The 23,127-nt window shown below is 60.6% G+C and overlaps 1 protein-coding gene across 1 annotated transcript in view; it reads right to left on the bottom strand.

Annotated features, from left to right (window-relative positions):
• Positions 1-2,138: 2,138 nt before the first annotated feature.
• CACNG3 (calcium voltage-gated channel auxiliary subunit gamma 3) overlaps positions 2,139-23,127 on the bottom strand; it is a 45,559-nt gene continuing 24,570 nt past the window's right edge. Inside the window, exons 2-4 of the mRNA XM_006268411.4 lie at positions 5,786-5,869; positions 4,330-4,470; positions 2,139-3,240 (exon numbers count right to left, since the gene is read on the bottom strand). Coding sequence (XP_006268473.1) covers positions 2,729-3,240; positions 4,330-4,470; positions 5,786-5,869 — 737 coding nt within the window. The 3' untranslated portion in view covers positions 2,139-2,728. The remainder of the gene's footprint in view (positions 3,241-4,329; positions 4,471-5,785; positions 5,870-23,127) is intronic.

Below are 23,127 nucleotides of genomic sequence, written 5' to 3'. Positions count from 1 at the left end.
GATAAAGCCAGTGCAAACCAGGCATCGACTCCGGGTCCCTCTGCTCGGATGCGACTAATGGAGAGAGCCATAAATGAAACATTTCCTCTGCCCCGAATTACCCGTGATTGCCTAATCAAGCCCCATAGACCCACAGACAAAGTCTCTCCAGGGGGCCCATCATTCTTGCCATAAGGTTAAATAAGATTTCAATTAAGCGACACATCAAATTGTGAGACCAGCTGCTTAGACACTGCCTGTCTCCAGCAATCGCTGCTAAGCGTTTAAAGCCGAAGCTGTGGCTGCCTACATATGCCTTGACATTTAAAGACTAAACTCCTTTTTGTCTGTCCTGGTCGTCCTTTAGCTGTCACGCTGCGCCGGCAGCCGGCACGGCCCCTCAAAGGCAGCGCTTCCTAATGACGACTTGGAAGCAAGAGCAGCGAAGCCAGGAGAGCTCGGGCTTGGGGTAGCGCAGCATTTCCCCTGGACAGGAGCCGTGCCGTGTTCGCCCCAAGGCGCCCAGGCTGCCCCCAGCCCTCCCAAAAGACCAGCACGTCCCGGGGCAATCAGGGCTTGGTGCCGGCTCCGGGGAAAGGGCGTTCAGACATGGGCTTCGAACTGCCTGGCTTGCTGCTCAGAGCATCCTGCTCCTCGGATCCGTTTTGCAGCCGGGGTTGCAGAAGGGGACTGGAGGCTTCTTGCCAGCTCTGGCACTGACACCCTGCGGGCCCTTGGGCAAGTCACCTACCTTCTCTGTGCCTCGGTGCGAGGCAAGCGTGCAAATCCATACCAGGGGCTGGGCTGAGAGGCTGCTCCCCGCCCCGCACATGAAGAGCCTCGGATGCGGCGCTCCAGGAATGGCCCATCCATGATTATACTTCTGCCCTGCCCTGCCCTGCCCTCGTAGCCGGTGTGCGACATGCACACCGCAGATTATTCCCAGTGCACGTGTCAGCTCTCCCATGGGGTAACAAGTGCCCCCGGGCCACGTGGCGCTGTGTCTAGGCACGGCCCAGAACCGCTTCCCGGGCCCGGTTTGGATGCTGCCAGGAGCCCGCGTGGACTCGAAGTAGCTTTGGCTACTGAATAAATGCCAGACCCTCCTCGTCTGATGCCAGCGCAAAAGCTTGGGCATCACGGATGGACCGACCCCCTCCCAGCACTGCTTGCTGCTGACCCTGAGAAGCAGAGGACTGAAAGCCCAGGGGAGCTGGAGGCAAATCGAGACACGACTTCCCCATAATCAAGTGGCCAAACCACGATGCCACGTGGAAGGTGCCTGGAGGGAGCGGAGCATGGGGGGCCGGCAGAGGCGGGCAGGGCATCCTGACAGTGCACGCGGGCATGGAGAGACCCGCTCCAGACCCTGCCCCTCGGTGGGGAAGAGTCATGCACAGCTTCAGCCTCACAGGGAAAGGGCGCGTGGAAAGCACAGAAACCACCTCCGGCTTCGTTACGGGTGATCCCAGGCGAACAGCCAGCCTTCAGAGTAAAGGGAGCAGCAACGCGACGCGCCAGGCCAGGGACGCTGAACTAAACGGGGCGGCCAAACGCAAGGGAGCCTTGCCAGGATGCCCCAATTACACCCCTCTCCAGCGAAGAAGCACTTGGGGTCCGCGCGGTCCTGCGCAGAGAGCGTGCAGCGTGCACCCACGGGCGCAGCGCGGAGGGCAAGTTGCCTATTCAGCCACGGGACTGATTTGCTGAACCGAACTTTCTTTTTATTGTTATTTTTCTTTTGAATCTCCCAGTCAGTTGAGACATTCCTCGTTATAGAGCCATACACCAACCACGCGCGAACGACCGCCAGATGCCAACCCAGCGCCTCCTAAAATACGACTAGGTCCAACTTCCTCTCCTTAGTTGTGCCCAAGCCCGTGTGCGCGTGTGCGTGCATATGTGAGTGCACGTGTGTATGTATATGCACGCATGTGTGCACGTGTGCGTGCGTGTCTAAATTTCATTTACTTGTAACACTAGAAGTTAGTTAATTAATTAAATGCTGGCTGGTGGCTGCCAGTCACTGGAAGGATTCAGCTCCTGAGTCCTGTACATGATCTGAATGCCCCAAAAGAAAACCGAAAAGGGAAGGAAGAGCCCCTTCCAAACCACAGAAAGTGCGAGAGGACGTTTCTCCCCAAACCAACATGAAGAAATCGGACTCCAAGCTATTTAATGCATGCATGAAATGCCAGAAAGAAACCCCAGCCCGAGCACTGCACCCATTACAACGAGGCAAATGGTCTGAAGACCGCCCGCCCGGCGCGCCGTACTCGGGGCTGCTAGGTCATTTCGCATAAATGTAAGTACTGGATGAATGATGCTCACAAATGGGGCTGTCTCCAGCGTTTCCATTGGGACACACAGCTAAGGTAACACGGTGACTGTTGTTATCGACATTAACACTGGCAGCGTCAAGGAGTCGTGGTCCCAAACGGTTGTGGAAAGCCCCCGCCAGTCCTGGGGGGCCTTGCTCCAGCGAGCCACGGCAAAGCCAATGCCCCTTTCCCCGAGGAGAAGGCAAAGGAGAGGGATCGCGGGGCCCAAACACAGTTCAACCATAAACACAGCGGCCTGGCTTGGCGAGCGACGTTTCGGGGGATAAAAACCCAGCCACGTCCGGGGCAGGGGCGCGGGGAGCCACGTGGGTTTGTTCTTTAAAAACAGGGTTTCACTGGTTACACCGTCACTAGGATCATGTCATGCAGCCGACAACACACCTCTGTACAGGTCCCCGGCGCTGGGCTCAGACCGGCGTGGTTCGTCGGTTGGCCGGGTTGTTGTGCAGCGACTCCTTGAACTCTTTGGGGATGGAGTTATGGACCTGTAAAAACCCGTGGTCCCGCTCCGAGTTGAGCAGTGTCCCTATGGTCACCTTGGACGGATCCCGCGAGAGGGTGAACATGGAGATGTCGGTGGAGGGGATGGTGTTGAAGCCTTTGCTGACGGGAGACAAGTCCCTGGAGCGAGGCTCCGTGGAGCGGGAGCTGGACCGCCGGCGGAAACGGTACCGGTAGGTGGGGAGGCGCGTGAAGGCCGACTTCTTCAGCAGCTCCGAGTGGGACTTGGCCCGGATCTGGCGATGCTTCTCGATGTACATGTGCACGGCGATCACTCCCACCATCTCCGCGATGATGAAGGACAAGGCGCCGAAGTAGAAGGACCAGCCGTACGAGTAGCTCTTCTTGGAGTCGCTCTGCCCGGGGTCGCCCGCATTGGCGGAGATGTAGACGATGATCCCGATGATGTTACTGAGCCCTGCAGGAGAGACGGGGCAGGGAGAGCGCTTGACAAGCAGCACTGGCACCCGGGCTAACACCAGAGCTGGCCCAGGCCGTGGCAAGGTCGGAGCTAGAGCTGGTCGGGCATTTTCTGCACGTGCCTCTACCAGATGCTATGCCGGCGTATGCCCAGATCCTGAGCTACGGCACCGCAGGCGGTTCATGATCGCTGCTTCACCGGGGGGACCCTCCTCACCGGCCACCCGTCTGGGGTGGCTTTTACCGACACAGGGCTCTTATTGCATTTATTACTGCCCCCAGAAACCCACCCTGGGCCTGTCCTAGATTCAGAGCGCTGAAATGGGGGCTGGCTTCTCTTGCAGTCCTGCACCTCGAGCTTCTTGGCTCAGGCTGCGTCACTGCAACTCAGCGCGACTGAGAGCCTGTTGCTCCCTTGCAGCTTTCCAGATGCAGCCTGCGGCAGGAGCCTCCACCCTCCCTGCACCGCTGCATGGGCACTACATGGGCACGGGGCACAGAGCCTCCCACACCCAACACGGAGCAGTGCAACCCTGCCGGGCAGGGCCGTACGGGCACTCGCGGAGCCGCCGGGGGTGCAGGCACGATGCGGGATGTTTCTGAACAAGCCCTGCCGCTTCCTGGGCTTTGCAGCCTGCGGGTACGTGTGCGAGAGAGGGAGAGGACGGAGCACACCTATCACTTCTGCTCCTGGGAGGACCTGGAGGCTTTGCTGGGGAGCGGGGCCAAGCGGCAGCTGGCTGGAGAGCGCTCGGCCGCACGCTGCAGTCCCTTAATAGCTCCGCGAGGCTCCTTCTGTCGCTCCCCCCGCCCCACCGCCAGCTGCAGATCGGAAGCAAACCGTCTATTTGGGAGGCAAACCGAACTGAACAGACCCTGCCGCACGAAATAACGAGGCAGGACATGAGCCGGGAGGAACATGCCTATGCAAGGACACTGGTGTCCCCCCGGGACTGCACTGAAGCTGTCGGCACCCCTGCATCCCACGCCCGGGGCGATCTCCCACCGGCCCACGGGAGGGGACGGCCCTGATCCTGGACGGATGCAGCCGGGGGCCATCGCCAGCAGTGACTTGCTTGGCACTCACCTGCCGACACGAAGAAGATCCCGGCGCTGAGGATGACGTTGTGCTTGCTCTTGTAGAACTCGCTGGCCGCCACGCACAGGCCCCCGAAGAACAGCAAGCCCACGCTCAGGATGGGGAAGATGCTGGATGCTCGGACAGCCCCTGGCAGGGGGAGAGAGGAAGGGCACGAAGCCACGACTTACAAACCAGTAGCCGAGTCCCCTCCGCCAGCCCGCCCCGGGGACAGATCGGGAGCCCGGCGCATGCAGAACGGCGTCGCCGCCTTTCCCAACCGGACTCACGACGGGCCAGGCTGTAAAAGGTCGCTCGCTGCCAGCTGCTGCCGAGGCGCGGGCGCTTAATCCGCCGCGTTAGCTTTGGGGTTCTCTCCTTCCGATCAGGGCTGCTATTAAAAGCCGAGGGCTTCAGCTCAGCCCCATTAAAATGCTATTCTGGGGGAGTTTTAAGCAGGCGCTTTTTATTTTAAACGCGAGAGAGAAAAAAGGGAGAAGTTAAAAGCTCATCTGCTAAAATTATCCACCCCTTCTGTTAAACGCCGGGGCCCTCGGGCAGCGGGAAAGAGTGCCCGGCTCTGCCAGGCAGACGGACCGGACAAAGTGACCGCGTCCGTCAGGCCGGGGCAGGAGAGGTCCCGACCTCTGTGCTGCACACGGCCGACGTTGTGCACCGTCCTTCGACCCTGGGGTTGGATTTCACCCCGAGTGGGTCAAACCCCGCTGGCGACAGGGACAGGGAGCCTGGGGAGCTAGCAAGAGGCTGGAGGAAACCTCCTTCCTCCGCCTTCTCCGCCAGCGCAGGGGCTATTTCCAGCTCAGCCTCCCACAGCTCTCCCTCGTCCTCCCCCGAGGCGGAGGGAAGGGTTGTGCAGAGATGTGTCTGCGGTGCTGTGCGCGCGCCTGTGTTTTGCATTCGTGTCTGCAAAGCACGTGTCCGCTTGCACGTGTGCAGCTGGCTCGTGCGTCTGAGCAGGGAGTGAAAGGATGCAGCTCCATCTCCCCTGTGCCCTTCCCAGATTTCCAGCCCCGGTGCTGAGGCAGGCTGAAGAGCCCTGCTATTTTCACCCCATCTCCCTGACTGCAGGGAGTCTTCCCCGTCCCAGGGAATGCAGAACATCCCCGCGGCTAAGAGCCCAAACGGCCCCGCGAGGACCTGCTTGCCTGCTAGGAGCAACGTCTCACAGGCCTGGGGCCGGGAGAGGCTGGGGGAGAGCTGAAAGGGGACAAGGAGACGCCGAGCCTCTGGTCTGATATCACCGAGCTCCGCTCACACAGCCCTCCTGGAAGCAGAGGCAGGGGCGGATGCAGGCGGCCGCAGCGGGAGGGAGCAGTGGGGTCCTGGGGGAAGCTGCTGCCCCGTTTCCAACACGAAGGTCTCGTGCATTCTCCCACCCGAGCAGTGGGCACCCCCAGGCCCCAGCGTGAGGGGTCAAGGATGCAGAGAGCAAGGGCAGACTTACGGAGGAGGTACTCGGCCGTGTCCTGCTCGTAGTCCGCGTCTTCGGGGAAGTGGTCGATCTTCTTGCACATCCCGCGGAAAGTCCCTGCGGAAACACAAGCCCCCGGCACGGTCAGGGACGTCGCCAAGGTCTCCCCGGGCGCTTTGACGCCTGCTCTGGGCACGGGCAGAGAGAAGGGCAGCAGTCGAGCTTGCACGGTCGGGGGGTGGCTATGCGGGCAGCAGGGCTGCGCTGGACGTCAGCGGCTCTGCGGTATCTGCCCGTGCGCTTGCTCCTATGCTGCTGCAATGGAAGTGAAATGGTGATGAAAGAGGGTTAAATTACCACGGTTTAGCTCCCACGTCCCACAGGGAAAGGCCACAGGCAGTCATCACGGAGCGGCTGGGAAAGCTGCACCGCGCCGTACCCCCCGTCAGGCCGCGTGTCCATGCCCTAGCAAACGCCGCTAGGACAGGCCACGCGGCCACACCGGCTGGTCCCTACCGGGATCTCACGTGCACTGGAAACCCCCGGGGATCCAGCACAGAGATCCTTCTCCACAGGCCTCCGCTATCCCCCCGAGGCACAGAGGTTTCCATCCAGCTGCAACTCCGAGGGGCCGATAGTGGAGCCGCCTCCCACCGAGAGCTCATTGAGCTTCCACTTTCCAGCAAATAAAGCTCGGCGACCAGCTGACCTCTCCAGCACACGAGGCTTACGTCTCTGCCGGCCAGGCCCCGGAGCGGGGGCTACTTAATGGCTTAATAACAACCCACCGGTGCAGGGTTTGCTCTCCCTCCAACCCCTTGCTTGTGGGCAATCACGAGTCCCCTCAACAGGAGGAGGCTGAAGGGTGCAAGCGTGACGAGCCACCCAGAACAGCAGCGCGCGGCGCCGGGAAGCTCTCCGAAGCCTCCAGACTCCCATTCGCTCGCCCCCTCCTACCCTAGCACGCGGCACCTCCGCAGTCCGGTGTGCTTCCAGGGGGCCAGGAGTCGAAACTCATGGAAGAGGCGATATCTTTTATTAGACCAACCAGATATCTGCAAACAAGTGATGTTACGTATTTGCAAGCTTTAAGGCATGCTCACCCTTCATCAGGCATAGGAGAGAGCAGAGACTGTAAAAGTTCTCCTAGGTAGCAATGAAATGAGGTCCGTGCACCAAACCTGGTTGTGACCTTGGGGGTTAGCTCAGCCGGGCGCTGGGCTGGAAGGGGCGTCTGGGCACCGACGCACAGACGAGGCCTCCAGGGATGCCGGGTACGAGGGAGGGGTGCTCGTACAGCTGGCCGGTGCCCGAGGACGCACTCGTGACAGCTCTGGAGGGAAGCCGGAGAGCCTCTCGCCTCCCAGCCAAGGGTCTGACACACTCCCACTCTTCTGTCTTTGGCTTTCGCACGGACACACTGTCATCTGGGGGCCGTGCAAAATGCAACGCGCACCAGGACGCAGGTGAGGAGACGAAGGAGCAATGTGCAATCGCACGGCTCCCTGTTTTCCTCGCCCTCTCGTCCCGTGGTGCAGTCGTGGGCTCCTGGGACCGGTGGAGCTGAGCATTCAGACGTTTCCCTTTGTGAAAGGACACGTCGACTCCCCTGGCGAGCACAGGGCTGTTTGCTGCTCACGGTCAGCGAGCATCTGCGACACGGCAGCTGGAAACCCAAGCGGATCGGGACCTCACACGGGTTTACGCTTGCTCCTTTTTCCCTACCCGCGAAGCAGAGCAGGAGGGTGCTATAATGACTGTGTCCCAGACAACGTCAGCGCGGGTGAGCGACGACCCCCTCTGCATCACGATGTGGGCACCGCTCAGCCCCTGCCCACCCTCTCCCTGCATCCCGGGTGGTCTCGTGCTACTATTTCCAGCTGGGTGAAGCGATGCCTGCAGTCACCCTGTTGGGAACACTTCCCATGGAAACCGCTGCTCTACCTTTGACAAACCCTGGGCCCCGTTACCGCCCTGGGCCCCCCCGAACGACGGCTCTCACAGGGTCAAGAGCTGCCTCTCCGGCACTCAGCAGCAGTTGCTCTGCCTGTGGCAGTCTGGTTGCTGCTCGGCGCTTACGTGCTGTCTGGGACTTGGATTCAGGTGAGTTTTGCTTCTGCTGGCAGTGAGACACGGACGTGTGCGTGCGAAGGCTGCCCACGCGCGCCGCGGTGTCACAGCATGGACTCAATTCTGGGTGGACGGCGGGGCAGGAAGGAGCGTTCGTTCTCCCCAGCTCGGCTCACGTGAAGCAGGGCAGGTGCTGGCTGCCTGTCAGCCCCCCCCACCCTCGGGGCAGAGCCATCGCTTGGGGTGCTTGTACACGGTACACAATGGTGTTGGTTCTTGATGGGGAAACGGATGCGTCTAGAGATCAAATCCCCCCAGCTCTTTAACCCCAAGTCCTCGCTGTGGAACGGCATGTCCTGCAAGCTACCTCGCCGTCCGGGAAGGTGTCCCCAGGCTCAGCCCTGCTCCAGGGCCAGGCCCGCCGGCGTTATCTCCATGCACACTCGGCTCCTGGCACGCCCTGCTGGATCAGGGAACAAAGATGCAGCGCTCCCAGCTGCTGCTTGTGCCCAGCTCGGCCGCCCCAGGGCCCGGCAGCGCTGGCAGACCGCAGCACCTCTTCCCCCGTGACTTATCTGCAAAAGGAGCAATTTGGATCTCGCTGCTGGTCTACAAAAGGGCTGCGCAGTCAGCGATGCCGACAAGGAGCCTGAGCGCGGGAGCAGCTTTGGCCAAACCTTTGCTGCAAGACTGTTTCTCCCAGGCTCCGTGCCCACGGCCCGTTCCCTGTCCCGTCCCCGTCAGCATCCACGAGAGAACAACCGGTAACTTGGACAGAGACCAAGCCAGGAAACCACAAGAAAAGCCGCTCTTCTGGCACAGAGGCTGGGCTCAGCTACACAGATGGAAACGGAGAGGCCGGCAGCATCACCTCGCCAGGCCAGGAAAAGCAAGATTCCCCTCCTTTAAAAAAAACAAGTCTAATTTGCAGATGTATCCAAATAACAACGTTTCCGTGACGATTCATCTGGCCAGCTCTTTGCAAGCCTTTCTGGTGGGTACCACAGAGCCTCCCGGCTCAGCAGCTCCGTGCTCTTCATGGAGAAGCCTGAAATTGCTCCCCTTTCATCCCAGACCTGAACGAAAACAGGCTGCAAACTCCTGCAGTTCACACAATCCCAAAGGAGCGGGCCTGGAAGGGACTTCGGGAGGCCACATCTGGTCCAAGCCCTGCCTGAGGCAGGACCAGCCCTGTCCAAACCACCCCGCACACATCTACTGCCCAGCCTCCTAGCAGCACTGCTCAGTCAGCCCTGGCACGGCACCCGGCATCACGCCCAACCCTGCCACAGTTAAACCAACGTCCTGCTGCTGCAAAGAAGTTAATACGCCGGCTAGAAGGCCATGCCCCCCGCTACAGGGAAAGCAAGCCCTCCTCCCCTAGTCCATACCAATGTGACCGGGGGGGGAAATCCCTTCCTGCCCCAGTGCAGTGGCAGTCTCACCCTAGGTGGAGGAGAAAGACCCGCTTGCCAGGACCTCTGGGTCTGGGTCTGAGTCCCAGCAGGAGCACTGGCACGACCAGTCCTAGGCTGCAGCCAGCACCTCTGAGAACAGCTTAAAAAAAAGAAGCAAAAACCCTGAAATAGCAGGAGGGGGAAAAAATCCTTCCCAACTCCATGCGGCAGCCAGCAAAGCCCAGAAGCTGGGGAAAGACCCAGAGTACAACATGGGCATCGCTACCCCTGGATCATCCCCAGGCACTTGTACACACCACGTGTTTTGCCCTTTCTTGCGCTGCAGCTGCGTGGCTGGTTGCACGAGACACGTTCCAACGGGCTGGAGCGATACTTATACCAACCTCCACGCCCAGCACACACCTGGGCTCTGCGCATCTCGAACCACTCCAGGCTCTCCCTGCTCCGGCTTCTCGAGCCGCGCTGAGGACACCCTGCATTTCGGGGGGTGTCACCTGTTCAGCTCGGCACCGACGGCGTGCAGCTACAACGCAAGCACGCGCACGGTCAAGCCGTTTACCACACAGAAAGTGCCCTCGTGGCTGTGCAAAGCTGAGGGTTATCTCCTGGCCCAGACCATCTTTAACAGGTCACTTCCTCCCAGTGATTTGCAGTCAGCTCAGACCTGGCCCTTCGCTGGGGAGGCGGAGGCGGCTCTGAGCCAGGATCGGAGGGTGGAGGGGAGCTCGCAGCCCAGTGCCCCCCTGCACAGGCAGGATTTGCTGTGAATAAGCCCCCCAGGCAGACGCCCGCCCAGCCTCTGCTCAAAAGCCACCAGGGAAGGGGATCCCGCAGCTTTCCTGGGCAGCTTCCTCCTTTGTCCCGCTGCTCTGACAGGGAGGATGGCTTTTTCCTAAGACTTAATTTAAATCTGCTTTGCCGCAGTTTAAATCCACGGCTTCACGGCCTGCCCTCGGCGGCCAGGGAGAACAATGTTTCCCCGTCTCCTTTACCGCAGCCTTTCAAACACATGAAATCTGCTATCATGTCCTCCCCTTAATCTCCTTTTCTCCACACTCGACACGGCGAGTTCAAGCTCGCCTTGCAGAGCTGCAGCCCGGTCCCTCTCTCATCTCTGCGGCTCACCCTCCAAGCCTCTCGAGCTTCCCCGCATCCACAACCGGGCTCACGTCAGCCGAGGCCTCGCTACTGCCAACGTCTTCGCCTTTGCCTTTGCTCCATTTCATTCGGCTGCACGTAGCTCACCTCTCCAATTCATCAAGAACGCTTTGAAGTTCAATCTTATTCAATCTTATCTCCCACTGTGTTTGCCACCCCTCCCGCTTCCGGGTCATCTGAGCATTTGATGGGTGCACTCTCCACGTCTGCATCCGTGGCTGGCTTCCAGGAGATCACAGACCGGGATCTGTGCACGGTGCAAAGCTGTCCAGTGCCAGAAAGCTGCCCGCTCCGCGGCCCAGGGATGAACTGACCAGAAAGCCAACACGAGGAGGACGAGGAGGAGGAGGAGGAGGAGGAAGCACCGAGGAAGAGGCCCTACAAGTCTGGATCGCGAAGGGGAGGCTGTGTGTGGAAACCCAGGATCGGGTGGGCCTGCATCACCTTCGTGTGAGCCTGGCCTGTGGCTGGAGGAAGCTCAGTGAACATGCCCATCTGTTCTTGCTCAGCCCATGCACCTTGCACTACTATTCCCATCAGGCCAGTGCCTCGAGACCCAAAACACATGAGGATGCACAAATGCATCACACGGACCCGGCCCGATTTCCCCAGGAAACGATGCCCTGGAATCGGCAAGGCATCGTGCTGCTTGCTCTGGTGCACCGAAGGTGTAAGGCTCAGGAAGAGAGACACTAGGTGCCCGAAGCTGTGGGGCAGGAGACGGAGTCACACCCCGCTGCACCTTCCTGCCTCGCTCCTGGAGACCTGCAGCAAAACGAAGGGCTCCTCCCAAGACCCCTGCTGCCCGCGCCACCCCCCCCCGGCCACATGGCCCATCGTCCTCCCCCTGCAAACACCGCGGGGCCGTGCTGGAGGTGGGAAAGGACCACAGCTGCCTTGTGCGTGCAAGAGAGCATTTGGGGCCCAAATGCTTCGGCACGACCAAAGAGGCACTGGCCGGCGGCGTGGAAGGAAAAGGCTTGCACAGACATCAGGAACTTGCTTTCTGGAAAGGATCGGGACACAATTGGACAGACAGACAGCAAGGCTGGGAACAGCTGAGACCCAAAGCAGATGCAAGCGGAGAAACAAGCTGGTGCTTGGGACCGATCGGCCTCTTCCAAACCACGGCCTCCCGCTCCCAGCCCAAAGGGCACCGCGGATGCAGCACCCCACGCACTTCCCACTCCCACAACGGGTGCTCCCCTTCTCCCTCGGCTCGCAATGCCACCGCCCCCCGCCATCGTTTGTGTCCCCGCCGCTGTCAAGGGAGGTCGGCTCCTGCCGTGGCTCAGCTGCAAGAGGCTGGGGATCTGGCGGGGAGACCCGCCCGCCCGCCACGCGCCCATCACTTCTGCCGCCAAGAAAGACCACGGACGAGAAACGGGAGCGTGGCGGCGCTTGGGCTCTGCGTGGCTTCCAGGAGCGCTCACCATCATGTCCCCAGCAGCACAGGGAGCCAGGATGCCCAAGACACGGGGAAGACGCGTCAGGCCACGCCAACCTTTGCCTTCCAGCCTCGGGGATGAAGCACCTTCTGCACGGCTGCAAGGGAGAGCAGAGCCAGGCCGAGGCAACGGCTCCAACGGTAAAGCAACTCTACCCGAGAGATGCACCCACCTTGCGTGCTTCCTGCCCCCCCACAGGTGCCCCCGCGCATTTGCCAGAGCTGCATGGGCATCTTCACACTTTACCCTGGGAACGCGCGTGCCAGCCTAACCGCTCGTGGACAGCCCACGCTGAGGTCAACCAGGCGGGGACTCCCAGCGCGAGTGCTGCCCGAGGGAGCCTGCAGCAGAAGGCCGGTCCGGGAGCAAACCGAATGCCACGCCAGCCCCAGCTGAGCCACAGGGCTCGAGTCCAAAGGTCTGGGATCATGCCAGCGTGTCCAAAATAGACAGGCTTCTGCTCTGGAGTCAATGCAATCCACCCAGCACATCACGCACACCTCCTATGCGGTGACCCAGCACACACACACGTGTCGATCCAGGATATGTAGCCACCAAGCACCCCATCACGCACACACAGGACGACCCGGCACACACAAAACGCACGTGCACCCCGAATCGGCGTGACGACACGCAGCGTGCCTGCATGCCCTGCCCTGGCGTGCTTGCACAGACTGCCCCGTTAGGGGTGCACACACACGGTGAGTCAGCATACGGTCCTCCGCAGAGACGCCGAGACCCACGGCACGCGCTCCTCCACCCCACAAACATCCACCCACAGAAGTACCATCCGCGCGGGCCATATGCAGACGGGGAGGGCTCCTCGCCAGTTGGTGGTCCATATGCGGCGCTTACTAAGAGTGCCAGATTCCTCAGTGCTGATTAAGAAACAAGGCAGATGCATTAAATGTTGCTAAACATTACGGCTGCTGCACTTCAGCATCCATTGGTAACTTTCCCGGGGCCGCCCGTTCAGCCCGTTTGCCTTCCCTCGTATTTCCAAGCTACAGCAAGTCTGCAAGCTGTTCCAGCCAATATAGATCTGCCCTCTGTGCCTCTTAATGGCTGCACAGCTCCTATTAGTGAGGGATGCTGTGCACAGCGTGTGGGACTTTACAAGATCTTCTCCGTGCACTGACTCACTCGCAGGGCGCCAACATCTCCCTCTGAAATAAGCTCCTGGGCAGGGGCACGGGGCCAGCATTCATTTTCTGATTACAGACAGAAAACTTTGCCTTGATACCATGTGGGAGAGGAGTTCAGAGCCGGAGCTGGTCTATCAGGATGGCGTGCAAACAAGAATACTAATTTCCCCGGCTGGATCTCTTCTGAACTTCTCGGCAATGCTCCTCGTCGCACCCTGACGGCGTGGGAAGTGGTGGAGGTGGCAGCCAGATCGCCAGGCTGGGCAGTGGGGCAGGACAGACCTCCCCAAGACAGGCCGTGCTACGATACAGTAGTTAAGGAGCATGGCAGGGGGACAGGAGGAGGACCGGCTAACACCCTAAGCCTGCCTCTGCACGAGCCCTCCTGTGCAGCGGTGACAAGGCCACATCTGGAGTCCTGCGTCCAGCTGTGGGCCCCACTGCAGAAAGGATGTGCACACGTGGGAGAGAGTCCAGCCGAGGGCAATGGAAATGGTTGGGGTTGGGGGACAGGACTGGTGAGGAGAGGCTGGGGGAACTGGGCTGTAGAAGAGAAGACTGAGGGGGATTGAATAGCAGCCTTCACCTCCCTGCAGGAGGGTGCAAAGAGGATGGAGCTGGGCAGTTCTCAGTGGGAGCAGATGGCAGGACAAGGAGCAATGGGCTCAAGCTGCAGCAAGGGAAGTTGAGGTTGGATACGAGGAAAAACTCTCACTAGGAGGGTGGAGAAGCACCGGAACAGGCTCCCCAGAGAGGTGGTGGACTCTCCAGCCTTGGAGGTGTTGAAGACCTCGGCAGACAAAGCCCTGGCTGGGATGATGTAGTCGGGGCTGGTCCTGCTTGGAGCAGGGGGTTGGACTGGATGTGACCTCCTGAGCTCCCTCCCAGCCTCATCGTCTGTGACTCTGTACCACGCACAACACACACGCGTGTCATGCTTAGGCCACACGTGGTGCAGGCGGGTTGCCGGTGCTCTAATGCACACGAGAAGCAGATTCCTCAGCAGCTCCCGGAGGAAGCTGGGCTGCAACAGGGGCTGGGCAGGCAGGGCACGAGTTGCTCTTCCCAAAGGCGCGGGAAGCCGCAGCGGGGCCGTCAGAGCGCTCCGACCAGGTGTTCAGGCCACCTCTAGCTGCCAGGGACCAGGAGAGGCAGCTCACCCCACCTGCCAGCGCTCAGGAGATGCTGGATGTGCCCCGTCTGGCTGCCCCCAAGTCCCCAGCGCAGCGTTCGCACCAGGCCCCTGCTCCGTCTCGCACGCCGTGTGAACCGGGGCGGCCCCAGGCACCCTCCTCTCCTCCTGGAGCAAAAAATAGGATGCAAAGCGAAGCCGCTCTGCCCGGCGGGGGCGGGAGGAGCTCTGCGCCGCGGCACCTCTCCCCAGCACCGAGCACGGCCGCCCGCGCCACGGCTCCGGCTGCCCACGGCCAGGTGGGGTGGCGGGCGCAGCCAGCGTGTGCGGGGCGTCATTCCTAAAACCTGCCGGTTGCCTGGAGACCCCGGGGGCAGGCGGGGGATGCGAGCACGGCTGCGGGGAGGCGGCAGGACTCCAGCTGCCCCCGGCTGTCCGGGGGGCCCGGGGACGGAGCCGGCCCCTGCACCGAGGCAGGTCGCCTTGCTCCGGGGTACGGGGAGCAAAATGCCAAAGCAATGCCGAGCCGTGCCGCAGGGCACGGGCACCCTCGTCCCGGTGCTCCGATCCCACGGGGGGCTGGCGGCGGGGCACCGTCGCGAGAGGGGAGAGGAGATGCCCGGGCAACGAGGGCACGAGGCGGGCAGACAGACGGACGGAGCAGGGTGCCGGCCGAGCCCCCCGGCGCTGCCAGCCCCCGGCCCCACGCTGCACACGAGCTATTTTATGCGCTGACATTTATCTAGGATTTTTTACTCCACTCTCTTCATTAACCCAAGATAGTTGCCGTGGCAACCATTAAGTCACGTGGCACCCAGGGAAAAAAAAAGAAATAAAAATCCCCAGCTTTTCAACCAACACCACAACGACGCCTGGCTTGGAGACGGAGCCCCCTCCCCCCAAAACGCCGAGGGGTCCCCCACCCCAGGCTCCCGCCATGCCCCCTGACGCCAGCTGGGCGGACTGGGAGGCAGCTCACCCTCGCCCCTGCCCCAGCCCAGAAGCGAGCTGCAGGACGCAGCCCCCGCGGGCAGGATGCTCTGCACGGGACCGGAGCTGGTACCACGCAGCGCCCGCACCCTCCGATGCCCGCGCCGGCCCTCGGTGCTAGCAGGTGCATGAACCCAGTGACCCAGCAACACTCGGAGCAAATAAAACCTGCACCAGACATTCAGGCCCCCACCCCTGACCCACCCCTGGGCCCAGCAGCCCACGGAGCGCTGCATCCCACGGCTGTGCGATGACACGGGCCATGGCTCGACCCTGGCAGCGAGTCCCGTGTACAAGCCACCGGGCTCTGGCCGGCGGAGCCTGGGCTCCTAGCGCTGCTGGAGCGAAACGCCGGGCCCCGCTGGGATCCCAGCAGGTGCCTACAGGAGCCCGAGCAAAGCAGGCAGAGACGTGGCGGCCCCAGACCTGGACCCAGTGCAGTCCAGCTGCCTCCCCTCCAGCCCCTTCCGCAGATGCTGCCTGCACTGGAGAAGCATTAGCCGCCGTGCAACGAAGGGAACTGGCTCACACACCCTGCCTAACACGGGCTCTCGTCCACCAGGTAGCCACGCCGGGGCCGCCGACCCGTGGGAGCCAGCTCGCCTCTTCCCGCGCCCGCCGAGGGGGCGAGCGACTCGGGCAGACACCGCCAGCCTAGTGCAGATGGCTGCAAAGAGCACGCCGCGAGCTGCCTCGGCACACTTCACACACCACTGGCTCGCACAAAAGGCTCCCGCGGGGCCTTCTGCCAGCGTGCTAAATGGCTGCGTGCTCTCCCGGAGCCGGGGCACTCTGGCCTGTTTGCTGACTCCGAGCTCTTGGGAGAAAGCCTTTCGCAGCTCCCGACGAGCTGCCCTCACGCGCGCCAGGCCAGCAGCATCCTTCCCCTCCCGCGAGGGAACGGGCCCTTTCCCGCTCGTTTGCAAATCCTGCGGCGAGGACGAGGACGAGGACGAGGACGGGGTGGGCGGGGGAGGCTGTCACGGTCCCTCCCCGGCTCCAACACCAGTTTCACCTCTTGGGCGTCCTGAGCACTCAAGGGATTTACCCGCCTGGCCGAACCCCAGCTTGCTAAACCTTGGGGAACACGCGGCCATAGCCCCAGCCGGCGTCCTGCCCCCACCCCAGGGACCCGTCCTGCTGGGGTGTGAAGCCCCTGTTCGAAATCAAAAGGAGAAAAGCGCCTTTTCTCTCCTCTGCTGTCATAAATATTAAAGCATCCACTATCTCCAGTACGAGGGAGCTTAAAAGTGCCTGGCACGCTCCGCTCGTCAGCCTAAGACAACCTCCTGCCTCCAGTAAAGCGGCAGCAGCACCGTCAGGAAACTCAAATCCCCTTTAGGGTCCCTGGGATGCTCAGAGAGAAGAAAGGGAGGCTTAAAAGAGAACCAGGGAGCGATGAGAGAGGGAAAGTTATTGCAAGTCTGACGGAGATCCTGAGCTGACGTGATCTGCAGGCTGAACGCCGGGGAACGCGGCCTGCCCGTGCCTAGCGCTGGCTGTGCATCGGCCCCCGAGCCCCGGACCGGGAGCCCGGCTGGTGCTAGATCCAGGCAGCCGCGGTAGCACCGGGGCCGGGGTGCGGGCGAGCGGTGCCGGGGTGCTGCAAGCACTCACCCACACAGACAGGCAGCCCCCCTGCCAAGGCACCGGCTGCCCTGGCTGGAAACCCAAATGCAGCCCCAGAAAGGCCCGGGGAGCAGCCCCTGAGCAGCGACAGGCAGCTCCCCACCCCGGTTAGCAGATGCACCGTGGAGCAGGAGGGCCCGACGCTCAGCGAGGCTCCTCGTGACCCACGGACGGAGCGCGACAGCGGCACCCATGTGCGTTTCGGGAGCCGGCCACGCGTCCGGCTCTCCGCTCTGCCCGGCAGCTGGGGGCCCAGGGACCTCCACCCCCCCGAGGACACGATCCTGGTGGGACCTGCACAGTGACGGGACCCTGGAGAGGGCCCGGGTGAGCAGGACCCCGCCGCCGTTCCTGTAAAACGCTGTGATTTTGAACCTGACTTTGGGCTTTGCGAGGGCCACGCTGCGGCATCTCAAGCACCTGGGGTTGGCAGCGCTCGTGATGCACAAACCCCAGGCCAGGTTTGCCAACACCTGCCCCAAAGGAGAACAAATCTCCATCCTCCCGGTGTCCGTCCAGACAGGCAACGTCTTGCTCTGGAGGCGGAGATGTCCGGCAGTCTCTTCCTGCTCGCTCTTGGCCCGGGAGAGGCTGCTGGCTCGTGCCTGGGATCAGGTGCAGGATTTCTTTGCACCCCAATTCCACACGAGGTTGGGTTGTTTAGTGGTTTGAAATGACAGACAATGTCTAAAGTTGCACTGGAAGAGTTGGGGGTTTAACTGGCTTGTTTGCACCCCCAAGATACCCCGGTGCCCAATTCCTCTTGGTTACAGGAGTCAGCCTCTATCGCCCTCGGAGGCCTTAAAGTCTGCAGGGAAGATGAAGAGTAACGTGCCTTCATCCCCCCCTTCCCTTGCTCAGATTTATGTGTCTGTGGGGTCTTGGGACCACCTTGCGTAAGTCCTTTTGGGCGACGGAGATAAATACATCCTGTTGCTCCTACTTTGATACCAGGCAGTAACACGTGCCGAAGACACAAGCAGCACTTTCGAAAGCGGGGATGTCTGGGGGAAGACGAAGCCCGATACCCAAGGAAAGGGGGATGCCTGGCAGCCAGCGATGACCCGCAGCCATACGAACCCCAGCCAGATTCAGAGCCACGACTGACAGACAGGAGGGCCCCGGACCGGTTCAACCTGATCTCGTCGCCCCGAGAAATCCCGGAGCCGTGGGGCCGGGAAGGACCTCCGGACGTCGCATCTAGTCCAACCCCAGCCCTGCCCAAACCATCCTGTATAAAGCCATCATCTAACCTCCTACCAAAACTGCCATCAACCAGGGCACAGCACCACACTTCACACCCAGCCTGCCACAGGGAAACCCGGGGAACCGCGGCAGCCGACGTCCTGCTGCCGGAGGGGTCACTCATCTCCGCTCCAGAGACCTCGTGCCCTTGCTAGGCAGAAAGGCAAATCCCCCCAAGTTGTAAAACTGGCAGAAAGGCAAATCCCCCCAAGTTGGCAAATCCCCCCAACCTGACCTTCCTGACCCCAACTAGGGCATCGGTCGGCCCCTGAGCGCAGGGGCAAGACCCCAGGGGTTGGTGCCGGCAGGAGCATTGCACAGCCTGGCTGCAGCGGGGCTCAGACCTCGTCTCCCGCAGCCCTTCCCTCCGCTCTCTGATTTACCCGGGCTCGGGGGGACAGGATCATGCCCCGTGCCCCCGCAGTCGGGCCGGGCCGCGGACATGAATTACGCGGAGATGAGAATCGCCTGGAAGGCGCCGTACGCGCTGCTCTGCCCTGCAGCCGATCTGCAGGCGGACGAGGCAGATTTCCTGCTCTCCCCTGACTTTGATTGTAGACATTACCCTCCCACGGCGCGGCCTAAACGAGGCAGCAGCGCGGCCACCTGTTCCATCCCTCAGCAAAAACAGCTGAGCATCTTGCTCGCCTCCCACATGCCAAAGCCGCCGGCATCAGTCGCTTTCGGAGGCGACACGAGCCGCGAGCAACCGCCGCCAGCACAGACGAGGCCGGCGGGAGGCTGCGAGGCTGCGGTGCTGCCGGCCCCAAGGGCGATGCTGAGCCCCCGGGCCTCAGCACGGCCCCTCTCCAGATCTGCACCGGAGGAGCTGCGATAGCGCCTGGCTCCTGAGCCCTGCTGCTCCCTCGCTCTCGCCCGCGTGCGGCGACGAAGGTTCGTGCCTGAGGAGGCTTCACTTACGCGCACGTTTCCCAAGGATTTTTTGCTTTAAAAAAATAAAATGATTAGCAAGAGACAGGGGGGAAGATCCAGTCCAACAACAGCCCCCGCAGCATTTTACAGACCGTGACCCTTGGTGCGCAGATGGGGAAACTGAGGCACAGGGAAGGGGGAAGGTTTGTGGGAGGCTCGCGCTTCTGCCGTCGAACGATACCCGCCTGCACAATTTAGCCGCGGGGTCTGGAAAACGGCCCTGACAGCAGGTGCTGGAGTGGGACCCCGGGCAGGGCAGGGCTGCGCTCTGGGTGCCAGACACGCCACGGCTGCTCTGCCCTTTCGCGGGGTTTGCTCACTTCCACCCACATGGCAAGGGGTCTCGAGGTGCCCGCGCAGGCGCGTGGGCAGCGCTCCGCTCCAGGAGCTCACGTACAGGAGGGGGAACAAGCAAGGACCCGCTTGCCGGAGCCGGAGCCGGAGCCGGAGCCGCTCCGAGGCAAGCCCCTGGGCGCAGCACCGTCTTCGGAGGGCAGCCCTGGGCTTCTCTCCAGGGCGGAGGAAACGCCTCGAGCCTTATCACCCGCTGCCGGAAAAAAGGCGGCAATGCTCTTTGAGATAACCCTCCCCGCTCTGCTGCTCTGCTTTCTGCTCCCTTCCCTGTGCTCTCCACCTTCTCTGCTACTCTGCTTTCTGCTCTCTTCTGCTCCCTGTCCTGTGTTCCCCTCCTGATCCGCTGCTCTGCTTCCTGCTCCCTAACCTGTGCTCCCCCCTGCTCTGCTTTCTGTTCCCTATCTTCTGCTTCCTGCCTCCTGCTCTCCGCCTGATCCGCTGCTCTGCTTTCTGCTCTCTAACCTGTGCTCTCCACCTTCTCTGCTACTCCGCTCTCTGCTCTTCTGCTCCCTGTCCTGTGTTCCCCTCCTGATCCGCTGCTCTGCTTCCTGCTCCCTAACCTGTGCTCCCCCCTGCTCTGCTTTCTGTTCCCTATCTTCTGCTTCCTGCCTCCTGCTCTCCGCCTGATCCACTGCTCTGCTTCCTGCTCTCTGCCGTGGGCTCCCTGCCTCCTCTTCTGCTCTACTTTCTGCTCCCTGCCCTATCTGCCACATGCAGACTGCCATGTCCCTGGCGGCACAGCCCTTGTTCAGGGGGATTCGGGAATGGAGAGGATGGAGGGAAAGCAGCATCCCTTGCAACTCAGCTCCGCTCCACATCCCACCGAATTCCCTCTGCAGTTCAGGCAGAGTTGAGATGACAAAGCCCCAGGTTCAACATCAGCCGTGGCAGGCGGTGGGAGCTCGGGCTGGGCGAGACCCAGGATTTGGCCATTTCTCTATTCCAAGGTGCCAGAACCAGCACCTGAGATGTGACAGAGAAACTTTACTCCCTTTGCCTTTCTAAAGAGGAAAAAAGAGAGAGAGAGAGAGAGAAAGAGGAAAAAAAAAGAAATCTACATTTTGACAGTGAATCATCACCTCCCGTTCTGGAGTCTGTGGGATTATTACAACCTACACAAGGTAGTTTAGAAAAGCAAAAACAATTCTGAATAATAAAAGAAGCAAAAAAGAGTTTGAAGCTGATGGGTAATTTTCGGCACTCCCGCTCATGGCTTTAGCCCGGTTTCTTTTATTACAAAAGGAGCTGGGTAATGAATTGATGTCATTTTTTTAGAACAGGTCCCTGACTGTGTCCCTAACTCCCAAAACTTTGGCATCTCTTGAGTTTGTCAGGGAAGGGTTTTGCTCTTGGAGACGGGTAAAAGCTGGGCACATCCCTTTATTTAGCGTGCTCAGGGATTGCAAGAGCTTGGAGCAGCGGGTTCATCCCCGCAGCAGCAATAGATGCTCCTGCGCCCGGCTGAGGCCTTCCCCCAGCTGCTAGGAAAGGGCTGCAGCTAACGCACCCGAGAGAAAAGCACCACGAAGACCAGACTTGCTGGGTGCTGGGACTTGGGGTGGAACGGCCCTTCCCCGCCTCGCTGGCGGGGAGGGACCGCACGGCGCCTGCGAGCCAATTCATCGCAGAGGCAATCCCCCAACTTCAACGTCACGGAGGAGCTTGGCCCTGCGACAAGAGACCACCCATCATCAGTGCAAGTCCTGACCCCAGCACCTGCAAGTGCCTGAGAAGCGCTAATACGAGCCTACATCTCAACAGCCCACAATGACCCCTGCCACCAAAAAGGAAACCCACGGCTGGAGGACGGCGCCAAACCACAGAGCTCATGACATCCCCGTTTGTTTTCTCCTCCCACCTCATTTTTGCTATACTGTAAAGTCAACTAGAAGGATGAGGAGAGCCCAATTATCCCAGCCGAGACCCAATGGGCCTCCAAGGGCCTGCGACGAACAAGGTCGGGGCACGGCGCTCAGGCCGGGACGGACGATACCTTGGCGCGGGACGGGTACGCGGGACAACCCAGGACCCGTCAGATCCCCACCGGCTCCAGCAGCCTTGGAGGGGGCCCAGGAGGAGCCCGCGAGTCATCCTTCCTAAGGACGCCGCTCCCTGTCTCATCGCCAACAGTGAATAAACATTGATTTTTATTTTTCCAAGTAATCGAGGTTCCTACGGCGGGGAAAGGAGCGTGGAGCCAGCACGAACCAGGGCTGCGTTAGAAACTAATGAGCTCTGCTGATTGAGTTCATCCTTATAAATGAATACCATCCCAGCAATTTTGTTCTAAGGTCCCCTTTGCTTGTCGAGCGGAGACCGCGGATGCTGGATAGCAATCGTCCAAGTCAAACCCCAGGGCTCACAGTCGTGCCCCACACCGCTAGACGCTCGGAGGAGGTGGTGAACTCCTGGCGGGGCACGATGTGCCCTGGGCAGAGCGCCAGCACACGGCAGACGAATTTTAGCCCTAGCAAATAATTCGTTTGCTCAGCTTGGCTCCTTCTATCTGCACACACGTTCCCCCGGAGCAGCCCCAGCTCGTTACCGGCGCTCCTGTTACTCACAACACTTCGGGTTCCCGTACGCCGGCCCAGGAGCTGCCCCCCACCGAGCCGTGCCCCTTTCCAGCCTGTCTTTGGCTTTCAGCGGCGCGAGCGGCAGCCTCCAGCGGGCATCCTTCGGCTCCGGATTCAGAGGACGGCGTCATTTATAACCGAGAGGAAGCACGCTATTATTTCTTGCCCTAAAACCCACACGTTACAGAGCGTCCCTGCAGCAAAATCAAAAAGCCAGGAAATGCCAGACCGAAGTTTGCCCGCACAACCGGGGCGCATGCATTATGAACCGGGTCTTAACGATGTGATGGCATGCTAGTCCGTCCAGAGGACGCAGGCCAGACAGGCTCGGGGAGTGAAACCGGGCGGTACAGTGAAGTAGGGTTATGTAGGAGGACTCAGCGCTGCTCGTCGGAGAAATGGGACGAAGAATGGGAAAGAAGAGGGTGGGATGCCGAGGTCTCACGGTTAGGGCTGCTCCCTGCCAACCTGGGATCCTGGGCAAGGCATTTAAATCGGCAGTTTCAAAAGTGCCGTGCACCGCTTGGTCCTCATCTTGTCCCTGGGACTTGTAAACGCGCTGAGCGCTGGCAGGTGAAGTCGATGGGAATTTGGCCCTGGCCTTGTAAAAACGGGAGCTGCACAAATAACGTTTGAGTTTCCAGCAAATCTGGAAATTGGAAACGTTTTTTGTGCGACTCCAGAACCAAACCGTCCTGTTGCTTTGTCAAAAACCTGATAAAGAGAGAGCGGAGGTGGGCTGCAAAGGGCAGGACGGGGTGCTGGGCTCAAAGTGCAGCGGGGGAAACCGAGGCTGGAAATGAGGAGGTGTTTGCTGGCGCTGGGGTGGCCCAGCACTGCAGCAGCTCTGCCCCGGCAATGCTCAGCAGCCGGCGGGACAGGCGCGATCCTGGCGTGGAAACCCGGCGAGGTCCCTCCCCGGCATTCCTAGGGGCCTCGTTTGCTTCGAGTCTGCCTTAAAATACAATTCAGGTTCAAACACTTACGTTTAGAAAATATTTTTAAAAATAAAATTGAAGGAAATGTTGAGACATGACACTGCTCAGCACTGAAAAAAGAAGTGTTGGGAAGTTGCTAGAGTCCTTGGGAAATGCTCCGATGAAACACTTTGACTTTTCCCATTGTTTTTACGTGACAAAAAAATCAGTAGAACTGGGACAACGTTTATGAAACATTTCCTCGTTGCTGAATACAGATTATTTCTACTGACAAATACGCAGTCGAGAAGTATTTTCCCCAGCCTGTGCAGAACATCAAGGCCTTGGCAAGACAGGCCC

This window comes from Alligator mississippiensis, chromosome 13, assembly GCF_030867095.1.
Source record: "Alligator mississippiensis isolate rAllMis1 chromosome 13, rAllMis1, whole genome shotgun sequence".
Classification (NCBI taxonomy): domain Eukaryota; kingdom Metazoa; phylum Chordata; order Crocodylia; family Alligatoridae; genus Alligator; species Alligator mississippiensis.
The sequence above is the reverse complement of the archived record's forward strand: the minus strand, read 5'-3'. Positions and strand labels throughout refer to the sequence as shown.